General features: G+C 44.7%; 1 protein-coding gene across 7 annotated transcripts in view; it reads left to right on the forward strand.

Moving 5' to 3' along the window:
• The window catches only part of ptprub (protein tyrosine phosphatase receptor type Ub), a 1,172,978-nt gene that overhangs the window by 671,098 nt on the left and 478,338 nt on the right, over positions 1 to 23,542 (forward strand). For all 7 annotated transcript variants that reach the window (XM_085962902.1, XM_085962905.1, XM_085962901.1 and 4 more), the window contains 2 exons: positions 10,525 to 10,640; positions 16,007 to 16,184. In XM_085962902.1, the coding sequence (XP_085819028.1) occupies positions 10,525 to 10,640; positions 16,007 to 16,184 (294 nt within the window). The remainder of the gene's footprint in view (positions 1 to 10,524; positions 10,641 to 16,006; positions 16,185 to 23,542) is intronic.

Raw genomic sequence — 23,542 nt, forward strand, 5'->3', positions numbered from 1 at the left:
AACTTCCGGTTTTAATGGAGGCAGTTTGGAGGGCAGGTAACTTACCTGCTCTCCGGAGGTGGGTCCCTAATTTAAATATTCTAATGAAGCTGCATGCCTCAAATTGTAGCTGTGTTTTAAATTTAACAGCTGCGGGCCGGGGTTCCCAAGGCTTGGGAAACCCGGCAGCTTGAAGGGAGGCGAGAACTGCCGGATCCAACTGCCTTTCCAGCACTGCATGTGGGCCAGGAGGAGCATGTGTGCTTCTCTCCGGACACCAAGCAATTCTGCGACATGCCGACAACTGCACCTCCCCCCCGGGCCCACAAGTGGGACTTGATGCCAGATAGGATATGAGCAACTGTGTTTTGCACAAGTTGCAGTTTGTGAAGCGTGGTGGACGGGAGACCAACCAGGAGCGCTTTGGAGTAATTGGGTGTGGAGGTGACAAATGCATGTAAGAGGGTTTCAGTAGCAGAGAGGCTGAGGTATGACTGGAGGAAGGGGGTTGATGTTACAGAGGTGGAAGTAGGCACTGTATGTGATAGGGAGGATAGGGGGTCTGATCCTCAGCTCTGAACAGGGTACCAAGGCTATGAACAGTCTGGGTTAGCCTGAGACAGTTGCCAGGGAGGGAAATGGCAAGGGAGCATAATTGATGGTGGGGATTAAATATGGTGACTTTGGTCTTCCTAATATTGAGCTGGAGGAAGTTAAGAGTAATTCGGGATTGGATGTTGATCAGCAGTCTGAGAACACCGAGGTAGTGGAGGGGTTAAGAGAGGTGGTAAAGAGGTAGAGCTGGATATCATCAACACCATGGTAGCTGACACCATGGTTTTGGATGATGTGGGCAACGGGCAGCAGGTAGATGAGGAAGAGGAGGGGGCCAAGTTTAGATTCTTGGGAGTCTCCGGAGGTGACAGTATTGGAGTGGGAAATAAATTTGTTGTTAGGGATGCTCTGGTTACGTTCAGATTGGTAAATGTCGAACCACCAATGATCAAAGTTGGTATTTTTGCCTCCCAAACATAATTTTAAATGCCCATTCAGAAGACTTTGCTCTGGTTGTTGGTGGTGTGAATTGAGGCAGCCTGGTATTTTGTGGATTATCTAGTCCGTATATTTCCTGCTGTATTTTTTTATAGGGAACATGTAACTCAGTGCATATGGAGCTCGTCCTGCTGCTGGCAACCTCCACGTTGCAATCACAGCAGGAGATTCTCAGGGGCCTGTACCTAATCTGGCTCACAATGCCCTTATCTACACCGCTGGGTTTAACAACTGTGTGGTTTTGGATATGCATAGGCAAATGGGACTTGATGCCAGATAGGCATTCAAGTGGAGTATTAGGAATTTCCTAAAATGTAATCCGAACACTAAAGGATTGATTCCCTCCTATCTGGCGCTCTCAGCAACATGTGGCATTCACCGAGAAATCGTAGGCCCTCAGGCCCTGATTTTTCCATCCATTTAATTGAATGGACGGCAATTCAGGGGGATATGGGCTCGTGATTTCTTGTCCAGCGTTCGCTGTGAGTGTTGCTCCTCACCAGGGCTACCCGATTGGGGAATAAGCCCCTCAAAATTCCACCTTTTCAAAACAGTAGTCTCTTTACAAACCATCTGCTGTATCTTATTGTTAGTTACAAAGATCAGCAACAAGAACATCAGAACTCCAGCCATGGTAACATCCCCTGTCTCACCTCATCCTTCTGCACGTAGAGTTTTGATCCGAGCATAAGGTGACAACCCAGCCAGTAGCATTGATCACAGAAAAGGAAAATCATTAGTCCCTAATAGCTCAGGGGATAAAGGTCCCACTTGGTGTAGCACTGAGCCATCTAGAGCAGGTTTGATCCTCATCCTCATTTACAAATCCCTCCATAGCCTTGCTCCATCCTGCCTCTGTAAAATCCTCCTTCTGACTTCAGTCCACTGTATGTCTCCTTCTCTATCCCCTCGCCCCCGCCCCCCCTCCACTCACCAGCAGTGGCAGAGCTGGCAGCCATCAAGCCCCTGCACTTAGCAATTTTCCTTGCTACATGTCTCTCCATCTTCCAGCACCTCTTCAAAACCTACCCCTTCTGCCATAACTTTAACCACTTCCCTTAATTCTGCTCCCATCTTCTGTTACTGTCCTCGTGAAGTAACTCAGCGAACTTTGCCATATCAAAGAACTATACAAACACTAGACTGTATATGATGAAAGGTCATCGTCCTGAAATGTTAACTCCGTTTCTCTCTCCACAGATGCTGCCTGACCTGCTGAGTATTTCCAGCATTTTCTGTTTTTATACAAGCACTAGATATCGTTAGCCGATCTCAGGTTGATAGATTTTTGTTATGCAAGGGTATTAAGGGTTATGGAACCAAGGCGGGTAAATGGAGTTGAGATACAGATCAGTCATCTAATTGAATGGCGGAACAGGCTCGAGGGGCTGAATGGCCTAATCCTGTTCCTATGTTAGAATTGGCCTCAACCCTCTTGATCCATAGCATGTCACCTCTTGCTGATGCTTGCAACAAGAACAAAATGGAATGCAAATTCACCTCTGCTGTCGGTTGTAAAGTCAGGATACCTGTCAAGCTGTCCACTATCTTCAGAAGAATTATGCTGAAGATTGGTACAAATGTGTGACTGGAGTTACTGCTGTAAAAACACTGTCAATGTTCCTGAATCTATTTAGCTTCATGTGGATTTACTGTGAAACAAAGTATAGACATGGTACCTATGAATGACTGGTAGTTAAATCTGCTGAAAGCAAGAGGCTTACTGTAACTTTCGTAGAGTACCAAGTTCACAGCTCTTGCTTTGATTGATGCAGCTTTGTTTGACAGGCTGAATGGATGTCTGTAATAACGATCCATCATGCAGTGCTTTGGAAGAAATCTCCATTTTCATACATTTGTTGTCTTCCATTTCCTGCCATCTGCACATGTAAAAAAGTACCCGGGGAATGATGGGAGTTGTAGTTTTGGTGCATGCTTTGCTGTGATGGTGACAACCTATCCAGTTTCAAACTGGACAGTCAAGTTTCAAAGGAGGTAGGTTTGAGAAGGGAAGGCCAGACAGAAAGATTGCAGTTTTGTTTTTTAACGAGATCTGCGATTGGACCTGTTTTATGCAGCATATACATAAGTTCAAAGTTTGCCTTTCCCAGGAGGGAGCAGTGGTGACCAATGTTCCCCCTAATTTTTTTTTGGGTGTGCGGTGCCTTTAACGGGCTGCGGGCCTATTCGAAAATTTCGCGCTTGGGCGAAATCTCCAATTGAGAAGCAGGTAATTGGCCTGCGCAGGACCGCCAAACAGCTACGCCACTGCGCAGCTTATCGGGAACGTTGGTGGTGACCTAAGTGTATTTTCACAGATGCACCTGTTGGAGCTTGTATTATTGAGACTAAAGTATCTACCCTCCAATAAAGGCCATGCATCCTCAAAAGTATCCCCATTTCCCCATGGCCCTGTTAAGGTTGCCGACTCCGGTTGAATGTATTGCTGGAGGTTTCATGACATGACCTCCTGCCTTCACTTTAGACACTTTACAGCCTTCTGGACTCAACATCGAGTTCAACAATTTCAGACTATAACCTCTGCCCCTATTTGTTTTTCACATGGCATCTGTGGATGATTCTGCCATTCCCATTTACACCTCATCTACACAGGTAGATAAAATGGTTAAGAAGGCATATGGGATACTTACCTTTATTAGCAATGGGGACGGTAGCATAGTAGTAATGTCACTGGGCTAGTAATCCAGAGGCCTCGACTAATGACGTGAGTTCAAATCCCATCACGGCAGCTGGGAAATTTAAATTCAATTAAATAAATCTGGAATAAAAAGCTAGTATCAGTAATGGTAACCATGAAAATATCGGATTGTCGGAAAAACCTATCTGGTTCACTAATGTCCTTTAGGGAAGGAAATCTGCCGTCCTTATCTGGTCTGGCCTACATGTGACTCCAGACTCACAGCAATGTGGTTGACTCTAAACTGCCCTCTGCAATGGCCTAGCAAGCCACTCAGTTGTAACAAACTGCTATGAAACACTATAATAAGAATGAAATGACCACCCGGCATCGACCTCGGCACCGGCTATGGATACAGCAACGGCACATCCAGCCCAGTCGATCCTGCAAAGTCCTCCTCACCAACATCTGGGGACTTGTGCCAAAATTGGGAGAGCTGTCCCACAGACTAGTCAAGCAACAGCCTGACATAGTCTTACTCACAGAATCATACCTTTCAGCCAATGTCCCAAACTCCTCCATCACCCACCGGCAGGACAGACCCACCAGGGGTGGCGGCACAGTGGTATACAGTCGGGAAGGAGTGGCCCTGGGAGTCCTCAACATTGACTCTGGACCCATGAAGTCTTCAAGCATGGGCAAGGAAACCTCCTGCTGATACCACCTCAGCTGATGAATCAGTGCTCCTCCATGTTGAACACCACTTGGAATAAACACTGAGAGTAGCAAGAGCACAGAATGTACTCTGGGTGAGGGACTTCAATGTCCATCACCAAGAGTGCTCGGTAGCACCACTACTGACCGAGCTGGCCGTGTCCTGAAGGATATAGCTGCCAGTCTGGGCCTGTGATAGGTGGTGAGAGAACCAACACGAGGGAAAAACCTACTTGACCTCGTCCTCACCAATCTACCTGTCGCTGATGCATCACGGTATTGGTAGCAGTGACCACCGCACAGTCATTGTGGAGACGAAGTCCCATCTTCACAATGACAACACCCTCCATCATGTTGTGTGGCACTACCACCATGCTAAATGGGATAGATTCAGAACAGATCTAGCAGCTCAAAACTGGGTATCCATGAGGCGTTGTGGGCCATCAGCATCAGCAGAATTGTAACTCAGTGTAAGCAGTGGGAGGCATTCAAGGAGGAGATCCGGAGGCTTCATACCAAATATGTGCCCTTAAAGAAAAAAGATGGGCCTAAGAAATCTAGAGCCCCTTGGATGTCTAGGGACATACAGGGTAGGATAAAGAAAAAAAGGGAGGCGTATGACAGATACCGAGGGCTAAATACTCCAGAATCTTTAGAGGAGTACAGAAAGTGCAGAGGTGCAATTAAAAAGGATATTAGGAAAGCAAAGAGAGAGCATGAAAAATTCTTGGCAAGTAAAATCAAGGAAAACCCAAAGATGTTTTATAAATATATTAAGAGTAAGAGGATAACTAAAGAAAGGGTAGGGTCTATTAGAGATCGTGAGGGTAATCTGTGTGTGGAGGCGGGAGACATCGGTAGGGTTCTTAATGAATACTTTGCGTCTGTTTTCACAAAGGAGAGGGGCAAAGGAGACATTGCTATCGGGGGGAGGAGTGTGAAATATTAGATGAAATAAACATAGTGAGAGAGGAAGTATTAAGGGGTTTAACAGCTTTAAAAGTGGATAAATCCCTAGGCCCGGATGAAATGTATCCCAGGCTGTTAAGTGAAGCAAAAGAGGAAATAGCAGAGGCCCTGACCATCATTTTTCAATCCTCTCTGGCTTCAGGTGTGGTGCTGGAGGACTGCGAATGTGGTACCCTTGTTTAAAAAGGGAGAAAAGGATAGACCGATTAATTACAGGCCAGTCAGCCTAACCTCGGTGGTGGGAAAATTATTGGAAAGAATTCTGAAGGACAGGATAAATCTTCATTTAGAAAGACACGGATTAATCAAGGATAATCTGCACGGATTTGTTAAGGGAAGGTCGTGTCTGACAAACTTGATTGAATTTTTTGAGGAGGTAACGAGGGTAGATGAGGGTAGTGAGTTTGATGTAGTGTATATGGACTTTAGCAAGGCTTTTGATAAGGTTCCACATAGCAGACTGGTCATGAAGTTAAAAGCCCATGGGATCCAGGGCAAAGTGTCAAGTTGGATTCAAAACTGGCTCGGAGGCAGGAAGCAGAGGGTAATGGATGATGGGTGTTTTTGTGACTGGAAGGCTGTTTTCAGTGGGGTTCTGCAGGGCTCAGTACTAGGTCCCTTGCTTTTTGTGGTATATATCAATGATCTAGACTTGAATATAGGGGGTATGATTAAGAAGTTTGCAGATGATACTAAAATCGGCTGTGGTTGATACTGAAGAAGGAAGCTGTAGACTGCAGGAAGATATCAATAAATTGGTCAGGTGGGCAGAACAGTGGCAAATGGAATTTAATCCGGAGAACTGTGAGGTAATGCATTTGGGGAGGGCTAACAAGGAAAGGGCATACACATTAAATGGTAGGATACTGAGTAGTGTAGAGGAATAAAGGGACCTTGGAGTGCATGTCCACAGATCCCTGAAGGTAGCAGGCCAGGTAGATAAGGTGGTTAAGAAGGCATACGGAATGCTTGCCTTTATTAGCCGTGGCATAGACTACAAGAGCAGGGGGGTTATGCTTCAACTGTATAAAACACTAGTTAGGCCTCACCTAGAGTACTGCATGCAGTTCTGGTCACCACATTACAGGAAAGATGTGATTGCACTAGAGAGGGTACAGAGGAGATTTACAAGGATGTTGCTGGGAGTAGAGAATCTTAGCTATGAGGAAAGACTGGAGAGGCTGGGTTTGTTTTCCTTGGAACAGAGGAGGCTGAGGGGAGACCTTATTGAGGTGTATAAAATTACGAGGGGCCTAGATAAAGTGGATAGAAAGCACCTATTTCCTTTAGAGGGGTCAAAAACCACAGATTTAAAGTAATTGGAAGGTTTAGAGGGGATTTGAGGGGAAATTTCTTCACCCAGAAGGTTGTGGGGGTCTGGAACTCACTGCCTGAAAGGGTGGTAGAGGCAGAAACCCTCATCACATTTAAAAAGTACTTGGATGTGCACTTGGGATGCTGTAACCTGCAGGACTACGGACCTAGAGCTGGGAAGTGGGATTAGGCTAGAAAGCTCTTTTTTGCCCGGCTGGGACATAATGGGCCGAAATGGCCTCCTTCCGAGCTGTAACTTTCTATGATTTTATGAGATGCCTGCGTGATAATTACCAGAATGCTCCTTCATTATATGCTTATTCGTTCTCAAATTAAGCACCAACAGAATTATAAAGTTTGCTGCAATGAGCATGATGATAACAATTGTCTTGATTTTTGATACTAAGTTACATGATCAGATTTCAGCATGTTCACAAATCAAAATTTCTCATGACTGATTGCATCCAAACCCTCTGTTTGCTAATAACCGCAAATGCTTAAACTAATCATGTGGTAATTTGAATTCTCTCAGTTCCCTGCTTCATTCATTGTCTTTATTTCTTGATTTATGCAAATACTTTCCATGTGCTGTTTATAATTCTGTTCTGTAATGTTAAGTTTAAAGGAAAAATTGCCGTTCAGTAGAGAACTGGTAGCAATGCAGGCCGCTAGTGAACCTAGCAGTGTTCATCCGCAGACACCTGAAATGGACAGAAGAGAAATCATAGAATCATAGCATGATTGGCTGGTAGTGAGAGAGGGTAACTGGCAATGACAGAGATAGACTCATAAGTGCACTGAGGGCTGGGGTTTGACTGACTCCCTGGACTGGGGCAGCTCATTGGCATGTACTGGAGGATATGTCTTGATGATGATGTACAACTTCTTCTATAAGTTCCATGTGGTAGGGGTTAACAGTTGAGCCCCTGTGTGCTGCCTACTTCAACAGATGGCTATGTAGAGAAATAATTTGCCCAGATGCTACATTATTATATTATGTGTTTGAAAAGATTTGCATTCTACATTATGCGGTAATTTTGCAGAGATTCACTGGACACGGATACATGTTGGTGAAAGGGCTAAAAATGCAATAGCCTTTATTCTCTGACCCGCCCTCGTTGGTAAGGGTCCATGCTGGCAAAAGGGCCTTGTGAAATTAGTCATTATCTTGTCCTCACCCCCTTCCCGCCCATGCAATTTTCCCCCCTCCTCTCCTCTGTCCTCTTCTATTTTGCCAAAGAAATGCGGTTCATTATTTGAGTAGTTCTTCCTGTGCGAACCTAGTTGATGAGTGTCAGTAGGTTATTTGACTGTACCACTGGATAGTGATCAAGAGCGGGAACCATGGCTTATTTTAGCACCCCAGCCAAACTTGACTAACTCAATTAACCCAGACAAAGATTGTTCATGCGATCTCTCTGACCTGTATGACCCAATGAAATGCCAGACAAGGCATTTATCCACTGGCCCATGGAATCGCAGTCATAGAATTTTCCAGCATAGGGAGAGGTCACGTGCCCATAGTGTCTGCGTCAACACTCTTGAAGTGCTATATACTTATTCCCAAATCCCTGCCTTTTCTCCATATTGTTTTAATTTTTTTCTTCCTCAAGTATTTACCAACTTTACCTTTCAAAAGCTGTTATGGATTCTGCTTCCACCACAGTGGGATAGTCCATGTCCCAATAACTTCAGTCTGTCATTTTTTTTTTATTGTACCTCACGCTCCTGGAAATATATTGCTTTCAATTGGGATCGACTTCAGTGAAGACTTTGTTGTTTGCATCCGTGGACCCTGGTAAAAACAGGGCAAATTCCTGGTTAGATGTGTAGTTGGGGTTTTGTGTTGGCGTCAAAGTTGCAACTCCCTCAAACCACGTTTCTTACCCAACACAGAATTACAGTGCTCAACTGATAAACTAATTACTGAAGATGCTTTCCAGTCTGCCTTATGACAATAATATACATAGCCCTGTGTGGAGAAGGCAAATTTGAACTGTGAGCTTGATGATAACTATAGACAGGGCTTTGTGGCTAATTTTACATGGTCAGATTTCATCATATTCACAAAGCAAAATGTCTTAAAACTTTGGCTGTAGAATACTGTGATGTGCTGTTAACAGCTGACTTGGTGATAAGTTGATTGATCAATTATTTAAATTCCTGTCAAAGCACTTAATCTGTTAAAAGTGAGTAATCAACACAACCCTACTGTCAAAGACTTCACAACATTAGACATTCCTATCGCTTGTACAATTTGCTTAATGGTATCATGTAGGTGTTCAAGACCATTAATGTTTTTTGGTGCTGAGCTTCTCTATTTAGGTGGTGAATATTACATGACCATAACAGACATTGTCTATGGATATTATTTCCCCCTCTTCATCCCAATCTTTTATCTCTGTATTCTTGGGGTGCCACCCATTGCCAAATCCAAAACCCGACATTCAGTAAAATAATATGGGGCAAGAAGAGGTTGGAGATCAAGGCTCGAGTTGTGATGTTTGCTTTGTTGGTGATGAAAATGCCCTGAAAACCTTCATTAGTGATGCTTACGCATCAAAAGACACAGATGTGGGAAAAGCAGGACTTTGTTCTGTTAACATACTTGGATATCTGATTTACATTTTAGAAAATTCTGGACAGCCCACTCTCTGGGCCAAGGTAGGCTGGTCTTTCTACTCAGTCTTACCGCACTGAGTAATTAGAAGGACCTCCAGAGTGGTCCATGGTGACTTGTTTCACCAGATTTATTTTTCTCCCTCCTTCTCACTGAGTGAAGTGCCTGGTGTTACCTGTATTGTGAAACAACTGAGATCAGGAACATATCCTGCAGAGAAGCCATGGGCATGGATACACACTGGTGTTGTAAGGGAATGCTTATCAGCAAATGAAGTGGATAGATACAGGCAGAGAATGTGACTGAGGGATGTGGATAAATGTTTGGGAATGGGATTTGGAGTGTGGCTTTTTTCGAGAGCCAGCGCAGGTGTGATGAGCTAAATATCCTCCTCCTGTGCTTTAAAATTCTATGAGAAATAGAATAATCTGTTGTATTTTTCAAGCTTTGGGACTTTCTTGATGCCCTCTTCCAGGTTTGTATGTTCCAATGTAACCCACAACCAACTGGTCCATTTCATAGGCACTGGTACTCTAACCCACTGTGCCATCAGCCCATCCTCATATCTAAGTGTTTCAAATATTTCAAACATTGTTAATCTTTTTAGTTCATTTAGTTTAGTTGGTGCCTCAGTTACCATCTTAATTTAGCCAACTAAAAAAGTGTAGATAAGATGAGGCCTACAAGATGGCTTTAATAAGTGACATGGTTAGGCCACTGAATAAATAGGATATGGTTCTGAGTCCCAAATGTTATTTTGGTCACCGGAGAGACACTAAGCAAAACCAAAAGGAGGCCAATTAAAGACTGAATTGCTTCTTCTATACATATCCCAGTGGTTATTTTATACACTGCATCTGCATGTGCATCTGCAAAGGCTTGTGCCATAACTGTGGATTGCCACATAGCATTGGGGATAGGCTTACCACATTTTGCTAACTCCAAAACTAGACAGGAAAGAGGAATTATTGCTTCAGTTTTGATATTTGCTTTGCTGCTGATTAGAAATTCATTGAAAACCTTCACAGCCTAATGAACCTTTCCACACCAAAATGTATAGAAGAATGAAAAACTACATTCTGGCAACTGGTTTACATTTAACAAATTTCTGGGCACCTCACCCTAGAAGTGGCCTGTCCAATCCTAAACTGGACATGTCTTTTAGTCACTGTCCTAATTGTCGAGTAAGAGTTTTTCAATTAAGGCATGAACATCCAATCTCTATTTGTGTTCGTAGATAAAACCCCGCACTTTCTGTGGCTCGGAGATGTGGAGACGAATTCTGGGCAGAATGCAACGTTCCAGTGCGTGGCAGTTGGGAGAACAACCGAGACACAAACACTCTTGCTGCAGGTAAATAAGTCAATTTTATAGCCATCAAACCTTTCACGACTAAATGTGAAATGTAAATTTTGCATTGGTCGGCAGGTAGCATTCCTTCAATCTCCACACGTTTTGTGGATCACAGAGAAAGGTCAAAATATCAAATGTGTCAAAGAAACATCTAGGGTTAACACACCAAATGGCTAACTGCACTTACTGTAGGTCTCTCCTTTGCTAACCTTTGGTTGCTGTGAAATGAGGAAGATAGTTCATTACATGCTAACGCTGCTGGAATTAAGAAAGGGACCTCTTTCCTTCCATCAAACAGTGCAAAACAGTTTTTTTTTTACATTAAGGATTCACTTTTAAAGGAACATCCATCGCATCGTCTCCTAAAATGAAATAGAAACAGCAACATTTTTCCCATTCACCAACCCCTTTGAAAGACGCTGAATTAATGCATTTATTTGTTTCGATTGTGTTAGATAGACTCAGTCAGTAGCACTCTTGCCTCCAAGATGAATATTGTGGGCTCAAGTCCCATTCCATTACTTTTGTTTTGGTCAGTCCGCTATCTTACACATGCCCAAACCCATCAGCATGTCTGAGTCTCCAATTCAAGATACTGTGATATCTGCACCCATCTGTAGGCCTTCTCTTTGCCCAATATGGAGTGCACATTCTCTCCCTGTAGAGAGAGTTTAGGTGCAGGTCAGCAGAATCGAGTTGTGTGCAATGGTACTGTTGGAGTTTAACCAGGTAAAAACACACAGCTGACAAAAGTAGATCACTGGTAAGATTTGTACTGCTTGTACAACTAGGATCACCTAACCCATTAGGACATTGACCTGCAGGGCTATCTGGAGCCGAATAGGAAGAACTCCAGCCTCCGGTGACAGGTATATCCCTCCTGGTTCCAATAATGAGCCAAACTGGTTGGTTGATCATCAACAATGCTCCATAGTACTGCAGACCGTGAGCAACTGTGCAGTAATCTGAAAGGTCATGCACAAGCCGCTCACTGGCTTTTACATTATAAATATCGCGCATGCGCATAAATTTAAAGGGACCGTGCATTAAAAGAAATAGGCCACGCAGAACAAAGCACAGCTTACAGGGAACATTGCTACAGACCTGCTTAGGTACCAAATAACTAAGTCTGCCCTGGAGAATTGACTGGATTCCAAGCTTCCATTAACCAAGCATGTCCTTTTTGATCCTGCCTACCTCACACAATTAAATAGTCATTAGTTGATTGTCAAACAAGTGATTAGCACAAGTTTGAGCCCAAGCTAAGTGGACGACAGTTATTAGGAGCTCCTCACAAATGGCATGGTGAGCAACACAATACACCATGGAAGTGTGATTGCATTGCTACCATCGCATGGACACTCACCATACCCTATTGAACAGTGGTGCAGAATTTCAACAATAGCTACTTGCAACTTTACAACGTGATCATGGTAGGCACCAAGCCCTGAATATATGAGTCAATGTTCTCATACCCAGGTAATACTTTTCAGCAGCTGTCATCACAAGTCTCAGTTTCCTCATCACCTAGACAATGGACATCTCCCTTCAGTATGGTGCTGTGCCAGCCATCTTGATTTTTTAAATTTTGTGTCTAAAGATGTAGCATACAAAAACAAAAAGGTAATGTTGAACATGTACAAGACCTCAGGCCAAAGTTGTGTCCAAGTTTCCTACATTACATCATTAACTACACTGCAAAAGTCCTGAGGTGGTGAAAGGCGCGACATAAATGCAAGTTCTTTCTTTCTTTAGGTTTAGGCCATTGTAGTAAGTATATGAAAGCAATGGAAAAGGTTCAACATAGGTTTACTAGAGCAGGGGAGTTCTCCTGGTTGTCCTGGCCAATATTTATCCCTCAAACAACATAACTAAAAAAACAGATTATTTGGTCATTATCACATTGCTGTTTGTGGGAGCTTGCTGTGCACAAATTGGCTGCCGTGTTTCCTACATTACAACAGTACTTCATTGGCTATAAAGCACTTTGGGACGTCCTAAGGTTGTGAAAGGTGCTATATAAATGCAAGTCTTTCTTTCTTATTACCAGGGATGAGGGATTACAGTTACAAAGGGAGACTTGAGAAGTTGAGGCTTTTTTCACAAGAGCTGAGAAGGTTAAAGGGTGATCTGATAGAGGTCTTCAAGATTAGATGCAGAGAAGATTTACAAGGATACTACCAGAAATGCGAGGGTATACATATCAGAAAAGGATGAACAGGCTGGATCTCTTTTCTCTTGAAAAAAAGAAGGCTGAGGGTTGAACTAAGAGGTCTTTAAAATTATGAAAGGTTTTGATAGAGTGGATACAGAGAGAATGTTTCCACTTGTGGGGAGGAGCATAACTAGAGGCCATCAATATAAGATAGTCACCAAGAAATCCAATAGGGAATTCAGAAGAAACTTCTTTACCCAAAGAGTGGTGAGAATGTGGTTGAAGTGAAAAGTATAGATGCATTTAAGGGGAGGCTGGACAAGCATATGAGGGAGAAGGGAATAGAGGGTTATGCTGATAGATTTAGATGAGGAAAGACGGGAGGAGGCTCGAGTGGAGCATAAATGCCAGCATGGACTGATTGGGCCGAATGGCCTGTTTCTGTGCTGTATATCCTATGTAATTATGAAGGATCATGATGAGGCAAATTATGATACAGGAAACTTTCGGCACCTAAATAACCGGAAATCTCGGTTAACCGGCAAAATTCAGGAGTAGGTTTTACTTCATATTGGTATTTGCCTTCTTCCATCTGTGCTGTGCAAGGGTGTGGCTGCAGCTGTTGCTAAGCTACAGAGACGCTTGAAACTTGTGTTCATTGTTCTACAGTTGTTGCTAAGCAACAGGGTTTGTTGCTTTATACGGAGCTCTCAGCTCTCCCTATCTTTTACTATAGCGTTCGGTTATCCGGAATTTTTGATGAACCCGCACCACGTCGGTCCTGTCCGTGCCGGATAAAAAAAAGTTTCCTGTAGATTGTTTCCATTGGTTGGTGAGACGATAATTTAAGAGAATCATTAAAAAAAAATTAAAGGGGAGGTCAGAAATAATTTCTTTACACAGAGGGTGGTTAGAATGTGAAATTATTTGCCACGTACTTGAAGCAGAATCTGTTAATTCTTTTTACAGGGAATTAGATAGCTGCTTGAAAAAGATAAATATTAAACAATATGATGAGTGAGCAGGAGAGCAGGAATTGGAATAAACACCAGTACACACTTTACTGTCATTGAGAAAGACTAGACCAAGACTTGGAATTTATGAATTTGCTATTTGGCCCGCTTTCTCCGAGCTCGCACTGACGTGAGCCTAGCTACCTCTGACTGGCTGCTGCTGATAGGCCGGCTTTCTCCAACCACGCACTGCTGTTAATTATTCTGTATCCTTGATCACTCACAACTGTTAGCATGGCTCTCTCTAGCCTCATTCTGCCTTTAACCCTTGCACCCCAGACTGCAGTCAGCCCTTTCTCAAACATGTTACCCCTGCTTCTGACCTCACATTGATGTTAACCCTGCTCTCTCTAACCCCCCAAGCTGCCGTTAACCCTGCTCTCTCTGATCCTAGGTTGACGTTAACCCTGCTCTCTCTGACCCCAGGTTGACATTAGCCCTGGTCTCTCTGACCCCAGATTGACAATAGCCCTGATCTCTTCAACCCTGCTCTGTAGCACAGTTAAAGCCCATTCACTGGGCCTTGAATGAACAAGGGATAAATCTGTGATTGACAAAGCTTACATTGTTGCGCAGCTTGCTATGTTGAATTAGCCTAAATGATTGCCGTTTGCAAGTCTGATGATTTGAACTCATGCTGACTAAATTAAGCATGTAACAGCTGTTAGAGTTTAAATAATAAAGCAATTAATAATGCTTTCTTGTCAATGAACAGTTGTAACAATGCGAGAAAATGGTAAGTTAGATTGTACCTGGTGAGGATTTTAGGGCAACCTTGTACCAATTTGAATCTGGCACATGCTGGGAGCTGGCTAACGGTGGGTGCGACCCAACAGAACTGTGCTTGCCGGTACTGCAGTTGAACCCTGGGATAGACAGCTCCCTGCTAACATTAAAATGTAGTTTAAGAAGGAAAGAGAAGAACAAAGAAAAGGACTTGCATTTATATAGTGCCATTCATGACCGGACATCCCAAAGCGCTTTACAGCTGTTGAAGTACTTTTGAAGTGTAGTCACTGACATGAGTCAGTCATTCATGAAAGAAAGACTTATGAAATAATACTGAGCGGCCTACGGGTGGCGCTGTCCAGGGAGAGTATAAATACTCGGGCACGGGCCCAGCTTGCGCAGGACATTCTTAACAGGAACTAGTGAAGGACACAACTAGACCTCCATGTTGTAAAACAGTTGATTAAAGCTTTGTTTAACGCTTAGACCAAGTGCCTAGTAGTTTTCTTACGTCAGTCACTGTAGTAATGTAGTAAACGCATGGCCGATTTGCTCACGATGAGGTCCCACAAACAACAATGAGATTAATAAACAGATGATCTGTTTTAGCGATGTCGGATGAGGGATAAATATTGGCTAGGACTCTATGGAGAACTCCCCTACTCTTATTTGAAATAGTGCCATGGGGGTCTTTAACGTCCACCTGAGAGAGCATGCGGGCTCTCGTTTTAACGTCTCATCCGAAAGATGGAAGTGTCAGTCTGAATTTTGTCTCAAGTCCCTGCAGTGGGGCTTGAACCCACGACCTTCTGACACAGAGGCAAGAGAGCTTCCACAGAGCCATGGCTGACACTGTATAAGGGCACGTTTACATGGGCTGTAACAAATCAGTTCTCACCTCCTCATTCTGAAGTAGGTTTATAATGCTTGTGACAAATTACAAAGCTGCCCACGGGAAGAAAGAAGAGTTTGGAACTCAAGCTGCTGAAGACCATGTTGGCACTGCGACTGGGGATTTGCTGTAGGGCGCGGGAAGTTCACTTTTCAGTTCCCAGTGCAGTGGGGAGTCAAATTATTTCTGCTTCCACTCGAAGGGGAAAGTGTTTCACTGCCACACTGATGTTAGTGTGTAACTGCACCCATAAAAAGATCCCAGTGAGTCAAATGGACCCCTCTCCTCCATAAGTATTTAACCTTGGAGAATGGGTGGAATGGCCTTCTGTGCTGTAAGATTCTCTGATTGTGCCAGTATAAAGCTCACACCCCTTGGCTAATTGCACTTTGGGTGACATCACATCCAAAATATACCGTACAATTTTCGGCAGTGCAAAACCAAAACCACTTTGCATTGGTGCAGGATGTATTGTTTGGGTGACCTACTGGTTAAATGAACTACAGTATTTGCAACTTTTCCTCTCAAAGTCACTTGTCTTTTTTTTAAAACATGTTTGCATTGATTTTGTTGACAGAGGCAGCACAGAGGCATCACCATCCCGGTAGCCCTTCTAAAACACACCAACCCCAAGCGTATCCTGGCAACCTTTCAGCTACACGAGGTAACGAAGCAGGAGCAGGACCTGTATCGATGCATGACTCAGTCTGGGAGAGGATCTGGAGTGTCTAACTTTGCAGAGCTGATTGTCAAAGGTAACGTCCCTTCGCAACGTGCTGGTGTCAGGTTGCCGCGTACCATTAACGTCCAATTCCTTTTCAATTAATTCTTGTCCCAGTTCTGTGACTTTTCCGCTGGCACTGAACTAAGCACAGAGCCCTTATCAAACAGAATTTTTTATACTCGTGTCAGAGAGTGTCACTCGTCAGCTCATCAGGAACAGGTCCCCTTCCGAGCTTCGGTCTGCAGATCTCTCCCATCTCTTCTTTTCTGCTGGCATTTCTCATCGCCCCCACTCCCCTCTGCTGTCCTCAGCATTAAAACTGAGCAGTATTTCATTTTTTTTACATTTTCTCTTGGCTAAATAGCAGTCACTGTTCTCCAAGCGTCATTTCAGCAGCTTGATAAAGCACTATGTAAATGCAAGTATTTATTTCAGTTCAGTTCAGTTTTTTAAATTATTTCATGGGATGTGGGCATTGCTGTCAAGGCCAGCATTTATTGCCCATCCCTAATTGCCCTTGAGAAGGTGGTGGTGAGCCACTTTCTTGATCCCCTGCAGTCCGTGAAGTGAAGGTATTCCTACAGTGCAGTTAAGGAAAGAGTTCCAGGATTTTGACCCAGCGACGATGAACGAACAGCGATATATTTCCAATTCAGGATGGTGTGTGACTTGGAGGGGAACTTGCAGGTGATGGTGTTCCCATGCGCCTGCTGCCCTTGTCCGTCGAGGTTGTAGAGGTCGCGGGTTTAGGAGGTGCTATCAAAGAAGCCTTGGCGAGTTGCTGCAGTGCATCTTGTAGATGGTACACAGTGCAGTCACGGTGCGCTGGTGGTGGAGGGAGTGAATGTTTAAGGTGATGGGTGGGGTGCCAATCAAGCAGGCTGCTTTGTTCTGGATGGTGTCGAGCTTCTTGTTGTTGGAGCTGCACTCATCCAGGCAAGTGGAGAGTATTCCATCACACTCCTGATTTGTGCCTTGTAGATGGTGAAAAGCTTTGGGGAGTCAGAAGGTGAGTCACTTGCCACAGAATACCCAGCCTCTCACCTGCGCTTGTAGCCATGGTATATATGTGACTGGGCCAGTTGAGTTTCTGGTCAATTGTGACCCCTAGGATGTTGATAGCGGGGGATTCTGCAATGGTAATCCCGTTGACTGTCAAGGGGAGGTGGCTAGACTCTTTCTTATTGGAGATGGTCATAGACTGGCACTTGTGTAGAGCGAATGTTACTTGCCACTTATCAGCCCAAGCCTGAATGTTGTCCACGTCTTGCTGCATGCGAGCACTGACTGCTTCATTATCTGAGGCGTTGCAAATGGATCTGAACACTATGCAATCATCAGCGAACATCCCCACTTCTGACCTTATGATGATGGAGGGCTCCAGAATTAGACACACCTCTAGCCAAGCTCTTCCAGTACAGGTACAACACTGGTATCTACCCGACAATGTGGAAGATTGCCCAGGTATGTCCTGTCCACAAAAAGCAGGACAAATCCAATCTGGCCAATTACCGTCCCATCAGCCTACTCTCAATCATCAGCAAAGTGATGGAAGGTGTCGGTGACAATGACCCAGAAATTCGGGTCAGGGGTTTCCCGCGGGTGTAAGCCCCCGACCTGCACTTACCTTGCGTGCCGGCCGTTGAGCTGTGGGCCCCCGTGGAATTCCGATCCGGGGCCTGCTCCAGCTGCCGGCGCGCAGTGCTTGCGTATCCCAGGGGCGCAGTTAGTTCAATGCGTCCCCTGGGACCACGTAGGCCATGGGGAGCCAATCGGAGCAGGGAATGCTCCATTCATAAGTTTGACAGGAAGAGCTGTCAAAACTTATAAATACTACGGGCCCCAAAACATCACATTTTTTAAATAAACTATAAATTATGTGAAATAACTATTTTAAACAATAATTTAAAGTTTTGAAAAAAATAATTTTATTTTCTAACGGGGCTAAAAATAAACTTACCTTGCTTTAAAGTATTTAAAAATAATAAACCTGTGGAAAAAATGTTTTAATTTTAATTAATTCACCATTTACCTTGTAAAAAAAGGCCTGCTTTTTATATGTGTAAATTCTGCAGACTTGCCCTCCCGGGAAAACCTGCAAAAAAAACTAAGTTCGATGCGCATGCGCAGCCTGTCCCACACACGCGTTCGAACTCTGAACCCCTTCTTTCAGGGGAACGGAAGTACCGGTTTCCCGCGCGTGCGCAGTGCATGCAGGAAACCGGCACTTCCATTGGGCCTACGGGTAAGTACCCCGTGCGTACTCACCCGTGGAGACCCGAATTTCTGGGCCAATGTTACAGGAAACTTTGTGTTATCCGGAGGCTAAATGTCCGGCAAGCTCGAGCCACTGGCAGAAATCAGGAGCCGTTTTTTTTCTTTTCGTTGCTTTTTTCTCTCAACAGTCAAGCTCTGCAAGGTCTGTAGCTAAGCAACAGCTTCAGCTAGAGACGCTACAGAGACGCTTGCCGACTGTTTAGAAGCTGTTGCTAAGCAACAGGGTTTGTTGATTCACACGGAGCTGAAAATCTCCGTATGCTTCAACATCAGCGCTGGAGTGTCCAGCAGTTTTGAGGGAACGGCAACAGCTCGGTCCTGTCGGTGCCGGATAGCACAAAGTTTCCTGTATTAAGCAGCACTTACTCACTATAACCTGATTAAGCAGCTGAAGATGGTAGGGCCTAGGACACTTCCCTGAGGAACTCCTGCAGCGATGTCCTGGGGCTGAGATGATTGGCCTCCAACAACCACAACCATCTTCCATTGTGCTAGGTATGACTCCAGCCAGTGGAGAGTTTTCCCCCTGGTTCCCATTGACTTCAATTTTATTAGGGCTCCTTGATGCCACAGTCGGTCAAATGCTGCCTTGATGTCAAGGGCAGTCACTCTCGCCTCACCTCTAGAATTCAGCTCCTTTGTCCATGTTTGGACCAAAGCTGTAATGAGGTCTGGAGGCAAGTGGTCCTATCGGAACCCAAACTGAGCATTGGTGAGTAAGTGCTGCTTAATAATGTCACCGACACCTTCCATCACTTTGCTGATGATTGAGAGTAGGCTGATGGGGTGGTAATTGGCCGGATTGGATTTGTCCTGCTTTTTGTGGACAGGACATACCTGGGCAATCTTCCACATTGTCGGGTAGATGCCAGTGTTGTACCTGTACTGGAAGAGCTTGGCTAGAGGTGTGTCTAATTCTGGAGCACAAGTCTTCAGCACTACAGCAAGGGTGTTGTCGGGGCCCATAGCCTTTGTTGTATCCAGTGTGCTCAGCCGCTTCTTGATATCACATGGAGTGAATCAAATTGGCTGAAGACTGGCTTCTGTGGTGGTGGGGACCTCAGGAGGAGGCCGAGATGGATCATACACTTGGCACTTCTGGCTGAAGGTGGTTTCAAACACTTCAGCCTGCTCTTTTGCATTCACGTGCTGGCTCCGCCATCATTGAGGATGGGGATGTTCATGGAGCCCCCTCCTCTCGTTAGTTGTTTAATTGTCTACCACCATTCATGACTGGATATGGCAGGACTGCAGAGCTTTAATCTGATCTGTTGGTTGTAGGATCGCTTAGCTCTGTCTATAGCATGCTGCTTCTGCTGTTTAGCATGCATGTAGTCTGTGTTGTAGCTTCATCAGGTTGGCACCTCATTTTTAGGTATGCCTGGTGCTGCTCCTGGCATGCTCATCTATACTCATTGAAGCAGGGTTGGTCCCCTGGCTTGATGGAAAAGTAGAGTGAGATATATGCCAGGCCATGAGGTTACAGATTGCGGTGGTATACAATTCTGCTGCTGCTGATGGCCCACAGCGCCTCATGGATGCCCAGTTTTGAGCTGCTCGATCTGTTCTGAATCTATCCCATTTAGCACAGTGGTAGTGCCACACAACACGATGGAAGGTGTCCTCACTGTGAAGTCAGGACTTCGTCTCGACAAATACCAATACTGTCATGGACAGATGCATCTACGGCATGTGGATTCATGAGGATGAGGTCAAGTAGGTTTTTCCCCTCGTGTTGGTTCTCTCACTATCTGCCACAGGCCCAGCCTGGCAACTATGTTCTTCAGGACTCGGCCAGCTCGGTTAGCAGTGGTGCTACTGAGCCACTCTTGATGATGGACATTGAAGTCCCCCACCCAGAGTATATTCTGTGCACTTGCGACCAATGTTCGCTTAAGATACGGGGCCGTGCACTGATCTGGAGGTCCTGCGCTGGCCGCCTACCAGCTGTTGGCGCTGGTAAAGGCTGGCCGCCTACCAGCTGTTGGCGCTGGTAAAGATACTGCGCATGCGCAGCCAAAAGAAAGTAAATAGAGGGAACATTGCTTGCTGCTCTCAGTGCTTCTTCCAAGTGGTGTTCAACATGGAGGAGTAATGATTCATCAGCAGAGTGAGGGCGGTGGGTGGTTCAGCAGGAGGTTTCCTTGTCCATGTTTGACCTGATGCCATGAGACTTCACGGGGTCCAGAGTCAATGTTGAGGACCCCCAGGGTTCTCTTTCCAACTGCATAGCGCTGTGCTGCCATCTCTGGTGGGTCTGTCCTGCCGGTGGGACAGGACATACCCAGGGATAGTGATGGAGGTGTCTGGGACGTTGGCTGAAAGGTATGTTAGAAGGCTGGATATGTTAGTATCGTTTCCAGTGAAATGAAAAGCAAGGACAGGGACATATAGCTGATAAGAGTTCAGCAGAGGCAAAAACAGACTTTCTTTGTTTGATGGCTGCATCGCCCTCCATAGGCCTTGCAGCTGTGAGATAGCTGCCAGCCATTCGAGAAGTTATAGCTAAGATGGCTAACTCATCCAAGAACTTTGTTGATTAATTTGGTCAAATGATGACTAAAGTTCGGCAATGCCTCGATTTTAAAATCTCATCCATGACCTCACCCCTCCCTATCTCTGTAACCTCCTCAAGCCAGCCCGATACCCCTCTGAGATCTCTGCGCTCCTCCAACTCTGGCCTCTTGCGCATTACCGATTTTAATCGCTCCACCATTGGTGGCTGTGCTTTCAGCAGCCTGGACCCTAAGCTCTGGAATTCCCTTCCTAAACCTTTCTGCCTCTCTACCTCTCTTCCTTTAAGACGCTCTTTAAAACCTACCTCATTCACCTGTCCTAATACCTAATGTGGCTCGGTGTGAAATTTTGTTTGCTTACGCTCCTGTGAAGCACCTTGGGGCATTTTACTATGTTAAAGGTGCTTAAAAAATGCAAGTTGTTATTGTCTCCAGTTGATGATTTGATTGGCAACTTAAGTCAAGATAAAGTCTTGATGAGGTGTATTAGAGGCCATCTTGTTAAAACTGAAATTCATTAAGTGAATAACGGGATGAGGTAAACCTTTGATAACCTCTGAATCTGCAATAGAGAAAAAATGTTAAGAGGGGTGTCAGAACAGATTCTTAGGAATTTGTTCCCCCTGAGCATGAGACCTGTAATGTGTGAATTCTCTGATGAATTGTATTATCGTAATTGTGACCTTAAGTATATGTGTAATTATTAATAATAACAGTTATCATTGTATGATTAATTCCTATGAAAGCCAATTGAACCCTATTATCTTGTGGAATAACTTATAAACGTAAATAAAATCATCCATTCTCTAACAGAACCCCTAAGAAAGTAGCAGAAACCTGGTTGCTTCAGGTCTCCACTGTTTCCTCTTTGTAAGGGGCCTATTACAAGGTGGATGACAGCCAAAGGGTGGAGCAAGGGGCGAAGATTCCCTAAACTGGGAGTTACGACTGCTGAGCCTGGAAGCAGACCCGGTATAGTAGTGCCAGCCTCCTCAAGGACGTATGTGGGCCCCAATGGCAGGGTCCCCATCAGGGCTAGGTTCCTAGATGCACGCCCCCCCCCCCCTCACCCGCCAGCCCCCCAGTGAGTTTACAGCTGAGTGCAGAGAGCATGAGAAACCCAACCCCAAAGGTGCCAGAATTACCAACATGCATGGGGAGCCAGAGAACTGCCTGAAGTAGTGCTTGCAGCCACCAGCAGGGTCAGTGCTAGAGGGCACCTTCAGGCACAACCACTGGGATTGACACCTGAGGAATTTCAGGCCGCTCAAGCTCAAGCTCAATCCTATGATTACCATTGTCCAGTGAGTATTTGTCATAAAACTTATGTAAGATTCTGTGATTGTTGTCTTATTGAGCACCCTGAAAAATTGGCCTCAGATTAGACAAAATCTCTTTCTGTTTAAGATTTCACTGAATATGGGCTACAATTAGCCTTAGTTCCCCTGGGTTAGGGAGGTCAAATATAACCCCCCTGATCACTACCTAGTGACTGGTGGACACTGCAAATGTCAGCTGGAGACAGGATCACACATGCCTTCTCTGGTCAAATATTTTGTCCACACTCAACACTTGGGTTTACGCATGAAGAATAGTCACTTGGATGAGGTACTAAAGGGCTTGCTGCTGTCCACAGAATCATATCTCGGCAAGTGTCAGTGTAGTCTAGTCATCCAGACACTAGAGGGGGAGCTCATAGGCAGTCCCTTGGAACCGAGGATGACTTGCTTCCACATTAAAAATGAGTTCTCAGGTGACTGATGAGTCCAATGCGGGTGGGGCAGACGGTGGTTGAAGGGGCGGGTGGATGGGGTGCTTGGGTTGACGTGCACTCCTTGCGCTGCCTGCGCTTGGCTTCTGCTTGCTCCCGGCGATGGAACAAGTGCCTGATGGAACAAGTGCCATGCAGTGATTGTATCACTTGTAACAACGAAGGACTTTTCCTGCAAATCAATAGTCACTGTTTACAAGGACAAACATGACATTTTGGTGATGACAATGCTTTGTGAGGCATCATGAATAATTTCGAGGGGGTGAGAGAATGATTAACTGCTGGAGGGAATGCATGCTTTATTTATCTTTAGTCCATTGTATGTCTGGAATGAGTCAATAATCATAGATCCAGTGTATTCCAGATATCTAAATCCATTTAAGTAACAATTCAATTCTACTAGTAATAGGGCCTTAAGGTTGTCTCATGTATCCACATGTGGCCTATAGAACAAGCCTACTTCAGTTCCTTCAAGGTGAGAGAAATAGATGAAACAGTTCCATTGTTCCATGATGAGTTTTGATATCACTGGTACTATGCAAAGCAGAGCTTTGCTTTTGCATTATGGGGTAGAACATTTACAAGATTCAACATGCATTTTGATACTGGAAATAATGCAAACCTAAGATAAAGGTAAGAAAGCCCTAAATGATGATTTCACTCCAAAGCAAAGTACATCATATGAATTAATCATATTTCTGTGGGCTGAACAACATAAGAATGAATTAGTCGATTGCACGTATTTATGTTAACAAGCAGCAAAATGGAATTTTGCTACTGCAGATTATGAAATCAGTTAGATCATAGAAGGGTATAGAAGGGCAT

This window comes from Somniosus microcephalus, chromosome 20 (genome assembly GCF_052327205.1).
Source record: "Somniosus microcephalus isolate GS21.2 chromosome 20, FLI_Smic_1.0, whole genome shotgun sequence".
Taxonomy (NCBI): Eukaryota; Metazoa; Chordata; class Chondrichthyes; order Squaliformes; family Somniosidae; genus Somniosus; species Somniosus microcephalus.